General features: G+C 32.2%; 1 protein-coding gene across 9 annotated transcripts in view; it reads left to right on the top strand.

Moving 5' to 3' along the window:
• The window catches only part of TCF12 (transcription factor 12), a 393,213-nt gene that overhangs the window by 329,631 nt on the left and 50,697 nt on the right, over window positions 1-12,885 (top strand). Inside the window, exon 1 of one of the 9 annotated variants that reach the window (XM_027553912.1) lies at window positions 3,030-3,224. The exons of 7 other annotated variants lie outside the window; for them this stretch is intronic. In XM_027553912.1, coding sequence (XP_027409713.1) covers window positions 3,054-3,224 — 171 coding nt within the window. In that variant the 5' untranslated portion in view covers window positions 3,030-3,053. Of the gene's footprint in view, window positions 1-3,029; window positions 3,225-12,885 lie in introns of those variants that run through there. One more of the 9 variants, XM_027553911.1, reaches the window with a different exon arrangement.

Below are 12,885 nucleotides of genomic sequence, written 5' to 3'. Positions count from 1 at the left end.
TTTTTTTTTTAGATTGTTGGCCTTGGTGTATGAATGTTGAGTCACATAATCTTAGAAGAACACATAAGTGATTACATAGAATTGTGGGTGGAAATAAGACAGTTCGGAGCTCCTGTGCAGACTGCACGTCTGTCTGAAATCAGGTTTAAAAAGTGGCCCTGTCTCCAGCTGACTCGTTTTGTCAGACTGAGTCATAGGATTAACCCTTGACATGTTCCTTCAAAAAAAAACAGGCAAAGATTAAACAACTGCATTGACTAGAGCAGCACTTGATCCATCTATATGCATTTTTTCCTGTAATATGATTCTGCCTAGGAAAAAAATTGTGCTGCAGCTGTTACATAGATTAAATTAGATTTTTTTCAAGAAATATTTTTGAGGAAGCAACAAAGGACTTTATCATGGAAGATAATTTGTAATTGTGATAAGAAAAATGACTGTTTCCATCAACCAGTTTTAGTTTCCTTTGGGTGAGGCAGACTTCAAAAAGATAATATTTTGGAGTAACAAAGTTAGAAGACCTTACCATAGCATACAAGTAAAATACAGGAACATTTTATTTAAATTACTGCCAGTTTTCTTGATGATTTGCTGTTTTTGAGGAATAAATTTAATGCCATGTGTATGTAAACTCCCTTGTCTCTCTTTTCTCAAGTTTCTACATCCACTCTCAATTTAGACAGTAGTATATAGGAGTGATTGTGTTGTGGGGGGGTTAATTTAATATATGTATTTTGTATCTGTGTTTTTGAGAGGAATGAAAATATCAGTTAGAAGCAAAAAATTAATTACTCAGCTCTGCTTAGAAACTATTGTTTCAACCTTCAGGTTTCATATTTAACAACAGATCTTAGCCAGTTCTTAATAAACTGCTTTAGACCAGCAAAAGGGTATTATACTGTCTGACCTTTACTCTGATCTTTTTTAACTTAGATATTTGTTTCTGCTTTCTATACCTTATAGTTGCCTCTAAAATAAAGGAACTGTTAATGAAATACTAGTTGGATTTATTATTATGCTGTTTGTTTAACAAACATCATAGTACTGTCTCTCTTTTTTGGCAAGCCCCGAAGAAATGAGCCTAACTACTCTAGGTGGATTTCTTTTTTTTTAATTGATGTAAGTTTTCTGTTTGGAGCATTGGTTGTAGGAAGAGACTGTTGAAGTGCCTTGTGGCTCCCCCTTTGCCCCAATTCTCTACATTTTTAGTTAAGAATAGGATTTTTTACATTTTTAATCATTCAGGAGAAAAAAGGAAATTTTATTTTGGATGGTTGATTGTCTTTTTTTTTAAAGCTCTGTCAGAGAGAGACTATGTCTATAAAAGATGAAAATTTACTTGAATGGTTTTAAGGCATGACATTGTTAATTGTAAGTCAATGCTTTTTACACAGCTCTCTGAGGATTGAAATGAGTCTTTGTGGTCTCTCAGGAGGGAGGAAGTTGCAGACCACTCTGCAGACTGGCATTTTAATGGTCTGTTGTACAGTGATGTTCTTTTGCAGCTGCTGCTTAGCCTTTTCTATATCTGGAGAGTGTAGGGAGGTTTTATTGTTATTCCGACACCATCAGCTTTTAAAACATTATGAACTTAGCTGGCCTTATTGTCTTATTCGGTTTTATTGTTATATTTTAATCAATATTTTTCCTAAGAATGGAGAGTTTGGCAGCCCCTCACAAAATATTTCTGGAATATTCCTTTAGAGGAATTCTGCTTCATGAAAGGTGCCTTAAAAAAAGTGATGTGTCCCCTTTTTGCAGCTTGTGAGTCCTCCTCTGATTAACACAGTTCTGGGAGAACCTCCGAGGCTCAGGGAGAAAAGATAGTACAAAGAGGTTTTGATGGAGGGGATGGGGGGCAGCAACGCAGGATGAGAGGAAAGAAGTTGTTTTCTGTTTTTCTGGGTTAGAGTGCACACCAAAAGACAACTTGAAAACTTTTTAAATAACAAGATATGTTTGTGTGTAAGAAACAAAGTATTTACCAAAAAAATGTTTAAGACCTTTTGACTTCTAAGTATAATGAATTTTAAAAATCTATGAGACATTTATTACCAAACTGATTATTTTTCCTTTTTGAGAAATTTGAGCATTAGCATAAAAGTTTGAATATATTAAATATTAGTTAAGAATGATAGTAAACTTGGAGGAAAGACTTTTGAGAAATCTGTTTTAGTTTATTAGCAACAGTGAACATTTTGTGTATACATACCAGCCTTTCATCTTTTTATGTAAGGAAAAACAGAACCTTGTTTGTTTGTTCTTTTTAATTATTCTTTTGCTTCGTACATATCCTAGAACAGTGTAATCCATTATAAACTTTTATTTGGTATTATGAGTAAGGAATTTAAGGAGCTTTCGAACTGAAAACCTGTATTAAATATTTATGTTTTAAAAACAGATCATTTATTTTCAAAATAATTTTTTGAATTGTTGGAATGAGCTTTTTCATGAAATGTGTTCCTCTCAAATTTTTTCCGTACAATTTTTATAACATAAAAAAATCATGGTTCTAGCTAGTTGAGAGATACTTACATGACAGGTCTGCTTTCTCCAGGAAGTGACTTTGTACATGGCTTAACTGTTTAGATCCTTCTTGTTACACATGATTCAGTGTTTCTAAATCCTGATTGCTTGATCATGGTTTATCAAAGTTGGAAGCAACTTTAGGCCATGCCAGATGGTAATGTCTTTAGAAGTGTAGCAAGCTAGGTTTCCCTGCTAGAAGTGCTCTAATTTAATTAAAACTAAAAACAAATTAGCATATCTGTCAGTTTGCCTCTCTTTGAGAGAGACATATATACTATAATATGACAATATTAATAATTCCTTGGTCTGTACGCCTCCAGGACATTATATAGCTTTTTATTATTTAGCACTTGTGACTTGTATTTTTTAAAATTCCAAAACTTGTTTTATCGGTGTCCACCACCCATGCAAGAACTTGATAAATATTGAAAGAGGTTACTTACAGCATAAACCCTCCCTCTCTGCTCTGTGAGTTGGTTCAGTCCTATTTTGCATAAGTTCCTTTTGAGTAGATCCATGTGTGGATGCATAGTGCTGAAGACTTAACTCTGTTGGGCTGTGTGGATATATGTGTTGGAGAGAAGCTGTGTGTATTAGCTGCAAATAATAACATTTTCAAAATCAACATGTATTGTGCCTATCCTGTCCCTGGAATGGGCAGCAGTTCTTTGATGTATTACTACAATGGGAAAACGGTAAGTCTTTTTCTTTGTTCAGATAGCTTCTTAGTGGCTTGTTTAAGGGAAAGCAGGGTAGATTGATTACTTTTTACTAAAACCTGTGAGGTTTTGTTTTTATCATTTTCTACAGTACGTTAACCTATGTTTCTTTGTAAGTAAGGTTAGAAAGTTGTCTTTGACACAGTTACAATAGTTTCTTACTTTTATTTTTAAAATAATATCTGACAAATTCAAGTTTATTTTTTATATTATTGTTAATGCCTGATGTCTTTACTAGCAGTGAGCTTCAAACTGCATTAGTTTCAATGTTTTCTTATGTTGTAAACATATAATTTGTATGTAAAATACATATTTAACACAGAAAGAGAAAAAAGGAAGATTGCTTGATGCTTTGTAGATAGCAGGGAAAGATGAAAGTCATCTTGGATATTCATAAAAATAACAAGTATGAAGCTCTGGGAATGATTAGGGAAGCAGTCAGCTAGTGAGGTCCGTATTTCCTGTTTGGGGTTTCGGGTCCAGAGCCTGACTTTACTCGGATACCATCTGTTTCCAATCAGACTAGAATTTTGACCCTGTACAGATTCATAAAATAAATCACTATTTTTCAAAGAATGCATTTATACATCTTCCAAAGAATTTATTTCTAGCCAATTTATAGCACATGCTTCAGTGTTTTAAAATAATACCTTTCTGTGTTGCTAAGTAAAACTTTTCTACTTTTTAATTTCTCAGTATTAATTATATAGTATACTGTTTCCACAGGCAGTATCTTAGAGGATTTTGTATATTCTAAAAAGAAAGTAAACTCTGGAATATTCAGTGGAAGTTATCTTTTAAAATAGTTGATAAACATAAAAATGTTATTAGTGAATAACAGTCTTGAGTTTATGTCAGGAATTTGGTTTTTTCCTCCTTAGTCATCCCAAAACAATGTTTGATCTCAGGTGTTTTATTAAATACATAAATGACTTTAGTGATTTTTTTTTATCATTAATGTAGACATTTTCAGTGTTAATCTTTGAAGTTGCCAAAAAATTAATCACATTTATGTTTGTCCCTTCCTTTTTAACCACTTGAAAATGTTTTAAAGTAGCATATGGCTTTAACCATGGTACATGAGAACTAAAGAAAGTACTTTTTAATTCTCTGACTGCTTTGGTAAGGCCTCTTTGGACTTTGTTAGCATTTGGTTCTTAACTTTTGACTAGTCTTTCTTAACAGATGACAGTCAAGCCAGAATTTCATAAACTCATTAAAAAGTATGTGTTCACACTACCCATGTAAACAGAACTTTGGAGAATGTAAGAGGTAGATTTAGATGCATAGTATAGGTGAAATAATTTGATGTCTATATAATTTCCTTGCCAACTGTCTTTCAAGTATGAAAATATTATTCTTCTGTGTCCAATTTTAAGTAAAATAGTCTGTTTGAAAATGGTGTATATACAGGACCCCTGAAGCAGATAGACTATAACTCAAATTGAGTTTAGATTTTATTCTTTTGCGAGCACAGATCACTCTATTACAGCATTTCTCTTTGTTCTACATTGCGGGGGTGGGTAACAGCTTTGATCGTATTAAGTATTTCCAGGCTTACGGTGGATGACATGGCTGGTATGTTAGAGAAGTGTAGCCTGAAAGTTGATAGCCTGTGTTTGATATGGGTCAAAGGTGACTTCTGTGTTCTTAAAAAATGCATAAAGAATGGTATATTTTCTTAGTCCTCTCTATCATAAGGCCTTAGTCTTTCTTATATGTGTTTTCCTCTCTGTATTTTATTTTTACCACATCTAATTTATTTTATTATTATTATTATTATTACTATTATTATTCTTCAATATGAAAATCATATAGTATACAATTTATTATCCAAAGACTGTGTTAAAAATCTCATCTTTTTATGTATTGGGAAATGTCTACCCATCAATGCTTCATAATAAAAGCTAGCACTTTAATATTGCCAGAGTCTGAAATAGTATTTCTTCACTTGAGTTATGAAATTTTTTTATATAATTCTCATTATGAGCCAGTTAAGTTTAAGCCCACTTTTTATTAATAACTCCATTTAATCAATTTATTTTAAGATGATAGGGCATTAATATTTTGAAATGCTAGTAAGTTCACATTGATTTCATTTTTAAAATCCTTTTATGGATATTATAATGATAGAGTGAAAAATCCTGAGTGATACTGAGCTTCAGGAAAATACTTTGCTCTTCTCCTGATTTTTATTTTTACATTTTCAAACTGATTCCTTGTAATTAAGGATGCTTGGGATAATTTAATAAATAGATTGAACAGACTCTAGTAAAAATGCTAAATTAATCAGAGAAGAGCCTTTTCATATTTTGGTGTATTTAAGATTATGTGGCCATATTTTATTGCTGGAAATATAAGAGGCTTGGGCATCTTTGTGCAGAAAAGGAAAAAATGTTAACCCTAATTTCCTCACTGTTTGAAAAAAGAAAGGGTTAATGTTCTGTACCATAATTTTTGTGTACAAGTATTATATACCATGCTGTAAGATATTAATATGTGTTCATGATAAATAGAGGACTTAAAATCACTGAATATTATCTGTTTTCTGAACTTTGAAAAATAGCAAGAAAAAATAATGAGTTTCTGAGGGCCTGCACTCAGTTTTCTCATAGATATGACTAAATTATGTCCTTTATGCAGAAAGGTAGAGAATGGTAGAGGTAAAGAAAGCAAAGTTTGGGGAAGAGAGGATTCCTGCTCTCTTCACCTTGGTATTCTGGAGTTTTAGCCTTCCTTTGATCTGATCAGCCTCCATTTTCTAGACCTTGAACTGAAGATGCTACAAAGTGTTCCAGGTACAAAAATTGCAGCAAGTACAGACATGATGCTCTTTTCATTATATCAGGGAATGATTTTAATCTTTTAGAGACAACACAGAAATCCAAGTTTTAAAACCAAAGCTTAGAAACGCATTTTGAACATTCAGCTTCTTTGTATGGAATCTGGGGGAAGAAGAGAGAGGAACTAACTACTCTGTTTCAGGAACTCTGCTGGGGACTTTATGTTTACCTCATTTAATTCTCCCAACCACTCTGTCATTTATCTGTTACTAGCCTCCTTTTCTAAGTAAGGAAAATGAGGTGCTGAGTAGTTAAGTAACTTGTATAATCTTCCCCTCCCCACCCCACCCCCCCAATTAGTAAGCTTTGAGGCTAGACCTGAACCCAGGTCTCTCTCCCAGTAGCAACTTTTCCTCTTCTATTATCCAAGGACAAGTAAACTGGTCTCCATAGCAGAGAGCCAGATCTCACTAATCCTTACTCTTGGTCGTATCAAAGTACTACATTGGAAAGAAAATGTCACTGAGAAAAGTAGTAGGCTATTCTTACAAATAAATATGTTTCACATATTTGATCAGATTTAGTTTTATGAATGCTAATTGATACAGTCTGTCAAGCAGCTTTTTACTAGTTTCTTTTTAAACTGAACTTAAAACTATCCTAGATATGATTTTAAATGCAGGAAATTAGCAGGTTTCTTCTAATAGAACTCATAGTATTGAAAATGGGTTTAGCCATGGTTTTGGCACCTGCCTTTCCACATAATTTATATTTTCATAAGAATTAGAGTAGCATGGAGCTAAAATTGCCTTATGAATACTTCTAAGACTTATTTTTCAAATAAACATTTTCAGTTGATAAAAGCACAGAAACCAGTATGAGACCATATAGAGCCACAGTTCTGTTCTTTTGGGGATTTACTGCTAATTAACATGAGAGAGGAAAGTTTAATTAAATTAATTCAAACTTCCAGGCTATCTGTGGACCCAGTAGAGTTAAATCTACATTTGTATGATGAGGAAAACATGAAGTCATTTAAGAATTCTCTAAAGTTACAATGCTTAGAGACATTAAATGACAAGTTTAGCTTCCATCTGCTTTGATTTTTTTTTTTTTTTCCTTTACCAAGATTATCTGAGACTGTATTCTAGGTATGAATCCAAGAAGGTCTTTTTTTTTTTTTTTTTTTATTCAAGTGAGCACAAATAACAGGAAGTTAATACTAAAACCCCTGCCAGGAGAGTATGTTGTCACTGGTCAGGTTTATTAATGTTTTAAAGAAATTTATGTCCTTTTCCACTAGCTTATGAACATGTTAAAGAAAGGGATCAGGTACTTTATTGTTAGGTCTAAATATTTTTAAAATGTAGATAGCTAAGAAGTGACACTCATTGATGTGTTCAGTATATCTTCCTAGCATGTGAATTTCAAACCCAGTCCCTTAAAAATTTCGTGGTTTATCTCTTAGGGAAAAAAATTGTACCTATTGTAAAAATGATACTGGTTACAATAAAGAACTGATGAGACAAACCTAATGATGTTAACTTAAGATTAATTAAAATGTGTTTGACTTACCTAAGAAGAAATTCTCGCATTTGAAAACCAGTTACTCAACTATACTTTTTAGACAGTGGAAGTAGTAATCGATTTTAAGCTACTTTGTACTGAAAGCTAGAATTTTTTTTTCTTATTGTTTGTTAGAAAGGAAATTTTACAGTATTTCACCCCTAAACATCCTCTGGAAATTCTTGGAAAGATATTGATTCTTTTATTGGTGATACTTTGAAAATATAAATATGTATGCTTTTTACAGAAATTTCATGTTATTTTATTAGGCTAACTAATTAGATGAAAAGAATCTTCCATAGATAGCTTATGTGTCCCTGAGTTAGTCCTTCTACTTTATTTTGCTTTATGTTGCTTTTTGGTTTCAGTTCTTACAATATTTAGTACTGAAACTACATGTGTGTGTGTGTGTGTGTGTGTGTATCCCCTGCACCTTAGGTTTGGAATTATTACCATAAAAACTTGAGTACTAGATTGGATTTTATGGCAAAATTTGATACTTTTATGTAATATTAAAATACTAAAAGTATTGAGATATTTATCAAATTTGTCATTTGTTTAAATATTCTTGGATTTTAGGAAATTCTTAAATTGCTGTTTCATGTACTTACTTTTTTTAATGTCTTCTTCACTGAGGTTATACTTGTTTTAATTTAAAGAAAGAACCAAGAAAGTGGGAAGACCTGAATTTCAGAAACTTTAAGATTTTAAAATTTATGTTAAAGATATGCCCTTTGTCTGAGTTTATACATAAGGTCAGTATACATAGAAAACAATGGATCCAAAATGATCAGAAAAATCAATAGTAAATCTTTTTAAAAAAATTTCTTTCTTAACTTCTACCACTCTTATCATTGAGTCCAATTATTAAAGCAAAAATTTTACTTATTTGTTTTAAAACAACCTCTTTTTACTAAATTCAGATCCCTCAAAATACAGAATTAGAAGGAAACTTTGGGTGTATTACTGGATATGGGACTTCATAGGTTGATCAACAGTAACTAAAAACTTCTTATAATATTTACCTAGTTTTTCTTTCTTAGTTTTTGAGTGTTGACCCTTAAATGTGCCCAGTTTTTTAAACTGATGACCCAGTGGTTTAATTACAGTTTTTAAAGCTAGAATTTGAGTTGGGTTGAGGTTTTCTTTTTTCCCAGTGACCTAGAGTGTTTTGGTTTTTTTGTTTGTTTTCAGATTTTAGATACTCAGCTAGATCTTGTAAAATTTTTATTGCTTAATACAAAATATAGTTATTAAAATATAAGATAAATTAAGTGTAGTTTTCCTGAATATAATATTACATCTTTATTTTAAAATCATGATGTTAGGGTAAGTTAGCCAAATAATTTTGTCTTGCTTTGCTATTTTGTTAAGTTGATAAAGATTTTGATGGAGGTGATTTCTGCTATTAACATAAACTTTTCAAACATTGGAAGTTTAATCTTAACATTAAACTGTTTTAATGGTATTTAACATATTAGAACTTAAAGAGAACTGCTAGTAAAACCATCTTGACAAAAGTGCTAATAGAAGCCTAAACATAATGAAATATTGGTAATAATTTCTGTGTTAGAGCATGTTCAGAAATATTGATGAGCTTCTGTGTCTTCTTTCCAAATTAGATAAAGGTATTCCCAAAATGTTTGAGAGTTTGGGTTTTCATAGGCTTTGGAGTTTATGAGGCTTCTAGAATATTTCTTTCAAAATAGTTTATGTAATTTTAAACTGCTGGGTAAGGAAAAGTGATTTCATCCTGTATTGTTCAGTAGTAACCAGTAGCCACAATGACTATTTAAATTAAAATTTAAAATTCAGTTCCTCAGTTGTACTATCCACATCTCAGGTGTTCAATATTCAGATGTAATGAGTAGCTACTGTATTGTACAGACATACATACATTACCATCCTTTCAGATATGGAACATTTCCATCATCACTGAAACTCACTGAACGGTGCTTGTCTAAAGCTTTCCTCTCATTTTCTGTGGAAGGGTATCTTCATTAACATATATAGCTAGCTATTCTCACATTCTAAAGAAAATTCCCAATTCGTCTCCTCGTCACTTAAAACATTTAAAGATACCAGCTACAACATAGGTTTTGGATCTATTTTTTAAAGCATAGGAAATGGCATCATCTTTTAACTCATCACTGGATGTGACAAGATAAAAAGATAAACTATCTTTTTAGCAAAAACTTCTACTCTTTTGCATCTTTTCTGAGTAACTATAAGAAAATGATGCCTTTCTGCCTTTCAGAGATGTTTCTAATATTAATTACAAGAAGAATGCTCTTAAGTAAGAACACAGTACACAACTCCAGCCTCTAAAGCTAAACAGAAAGTGGACTGCCCTGAATTGGGATGATCCATATGACTAAACTGAATCATCCAAACAGGATAAAAGGAATGTTTTTGCTAACTTGACTCCAATTGGTTGTTTGAGCTAAGACATTCCAAGGATAATTGTGTAATCATTGTATAGGGTAATGTAAATATTCATGCTCGAAGTACTCTGTCACTCTTAAAAAGTAAATTTGGGTTGATGGAATGAGGACAGTAAAGATATTACCGTGAATTTATTCTTTTCAACCAGTCTTAACAATGAAAGGGAGGTATCTTGTTAGATTTTCAGTTACATTCATTTAATTCTGGATAAATGTTATGGTTCTGTTCACTCAAGACTCAAAAATTTCTCTCTTTGCCATTCCTAGAGGAGAAAATATGTAAGTACCTGAGAAAGAAGGACATTCCCATGATAGCACCTTTGAGCCTGACATTCTGAAATGGAGAGTAGAATTTTAAAGAAAATTTCCAATGACCGCATTTCAATAGAACATCTAAAATTACTTAATTATACTTTTCCTATTCCTCTTTAAAATAGTGTGATTCCTGGTAGATTTTTAATCAGCTTAAGCACACATATTTCTTTTTCTTAATTTTAAGATGGTTTGTTGTGATACAAAATCATACTTAAGATTTAAATGTATGATTAGATCATTAACTAGAAAAAAACTGGCATCTATGTGCAGGTGATCAGATGACATAAGCAGTCTGGTTTTCATTTGCGGCCAGTACTGATTGTAACTGAAAGAGACTTGCTCTTTTTGTGGAATTGGCTGACTATTTCCCTACATCTGGAGTTAATAAAGTCTTTAAGACCACATCAGTTGTGCTTTGCCGCAAGAACTCTTTGATCTGAAAAATCGAAACTGGCACAACTGCTGCTTCATAACATTGCATCTATGTTTCTGCAAGCCACAGTTAGGATACCAAAAGTAAAGTTTTTTGGCCTGTGTTAGAAATGCTGTTAGATGGGCCTCTTTTAGAACCATGATTTTCAAAACATCTTTATTATGATAAAAACTTTGAATTTATGTTAGTAAATAAATGATAAAGTTATAGTATTTTTAGAGTCTTTACCATTTTCACTTATAAGATCTATTCTTTCAAAGCCCATTTATTTTTTGGAAGTCTATAAAGACTAACATTAAAAACTTAGCAACTGAACAACAATAACAACATAAAAAAACTTTGACTCCAAAATGAGCCCTGTGTTCCCAATACAGCTTCAAAAGTTTTATGTATGAGTAGGCAAGCCTCTTCTGCTTTGTGTGGTTTATCTTGGTTTTGTTGCTTTCCATGATAGTTATCAATAACCATTGTCTCATCAGCATATTCTCCTTTATTTACAGCGATTTGTAAATCAGTAAAGTCAGGTTTATCCCTTTCTTTGCTTTTATAATTGCATACATTTAAAATTTTTTGAAGTGTAAGTTTACCTTTATGGAATACAGTTAATTAAGAATAAAGATAAATATATATTAAGAGATTATATATAAATTTAAACTGACAAACTGAATAGATTTTTTTTGTGAAATGACACATCAAAACTGGAGTTTTTCATAGTTATCATTGTGAGATTTACATACTGTCTTAACCTATAGCCTAGATAGAATTAGAGAATTTTATATTTTATACTTTCAGGTCAGTGATGGTATACATAGTAGATAAGCATTTATGAAAAAGCATGTTCTAACTGTGTCTTCTAAATTTTACTCTCATTTGTATTTTCTTTCTACATCTGTGGATATACTCTCTTTTTGTTATTTGTGGTTTCAGCCTAGTTTGAGAAAATCTATATATAAGGGGGACAGAGGGTATCTAGCTAAAGCTAAATTTAGATGCTGAAACTGGATTAAAAGAAAAAAGTACAAAATTCCTTTCCTGATAACGTGCCTGTCAGTGTACCTCATACATTGCAAATGCATTTATGTATACCCAATTCTTTCTTCCTAACTCTGTCTTTACATAATAGCTCTTTATGTAGTAGCACATTAAGCATAGAAAAATGTTTAATATGTGTAATGTATAATCTCCTATCTAGAATCCTTTATGGGTAATTCTTAGAAATATATCTTATCCCCAACTTCTCAGATACCACAGATGTGTGTTTTTCCCTCTGGGATGTAAGAAGAAGGAAACTAACCTGAATGCCAGTTCATTAAAAAGACACACCTGCGCTAGTAATAGCATGGCTAGCAAGAAGACTAAAAATGAACTTTTCAACCTTTTATTTAGAGTGAACTGTACATGTAAGGATGATATTGGACCAAAACTGTAAGAAATAAGTAGTTCAGTACTGAACAGGGACAATATGTAGCAGTATAACTATGCCTCTAAGAATTAGAAAGATGATATTGTAAGCTAATACTTAGCGAGTGCTTACCTGCTAAACATTTTAGAGCTTTCTGAGTCCCTTAGCTATCTTGAGGAATCCAGGCAGAGTTTTTTGTTTGTTTGTTTGTTTGTTGGCCATACTGTGTGGCTTGTGGGATTTTAGTTCCCTGACCAAAGGTCAATCCTGGGCCTTCAGCAGTGAGTATGCAGAGTCCTAACCACTGGACTGCCAGGGATTCACTAAAGGTTTTATATGTGCTATCTCATCTGATCTTCCCATAAATCCAACCCTCAGTGCAGGTACTGTTAGCACTGTCTTACAAATGAGGAAATGGAGTTTCAGACGGTTAGACAATTTGCCAGAAATCTTTGCAGGTAGTTAATGTCTCAGAGAAAGAATAAATGAATATAAATGAAATGAAATAAATGTGTATGCTTTTTTCACACATGCTCCCCTAATTTTACTGAGCTAATTGCTTTTTCCACATTAAGTGAACACTTTGAATTTTTATTCGGGGCTAAAAATTAAATAGATGTACCCTTATCAGACTAAACAAAAGAAATGTTTCATCCACTGCTCAAAATAGGACTCCTTTCCTTTCTGGATTTCT

The sequence above is a fragment of the Bos indicus x Bos taurus genome, chromosome 10 (assembly GCF_003369695.1).
Source record: "Bos indicus x Bos taurus breed Angus x Brahman F1 hybrid chromosome 10, Bos_hybrid_MaternalHap_v2.0, whole genome shotgun sequence".
NCBI lineage: Eukaryota > Metazoa > Chordata > Mammalia > Artiodactyla > Bovidae > Bos > Bos indicus x Bos taurus.
The sequence above is the reverse complement of the archived record's forward strand: the minus strand, read 5'-3'. Positions and strand labels throughout refer to the sequence as shown.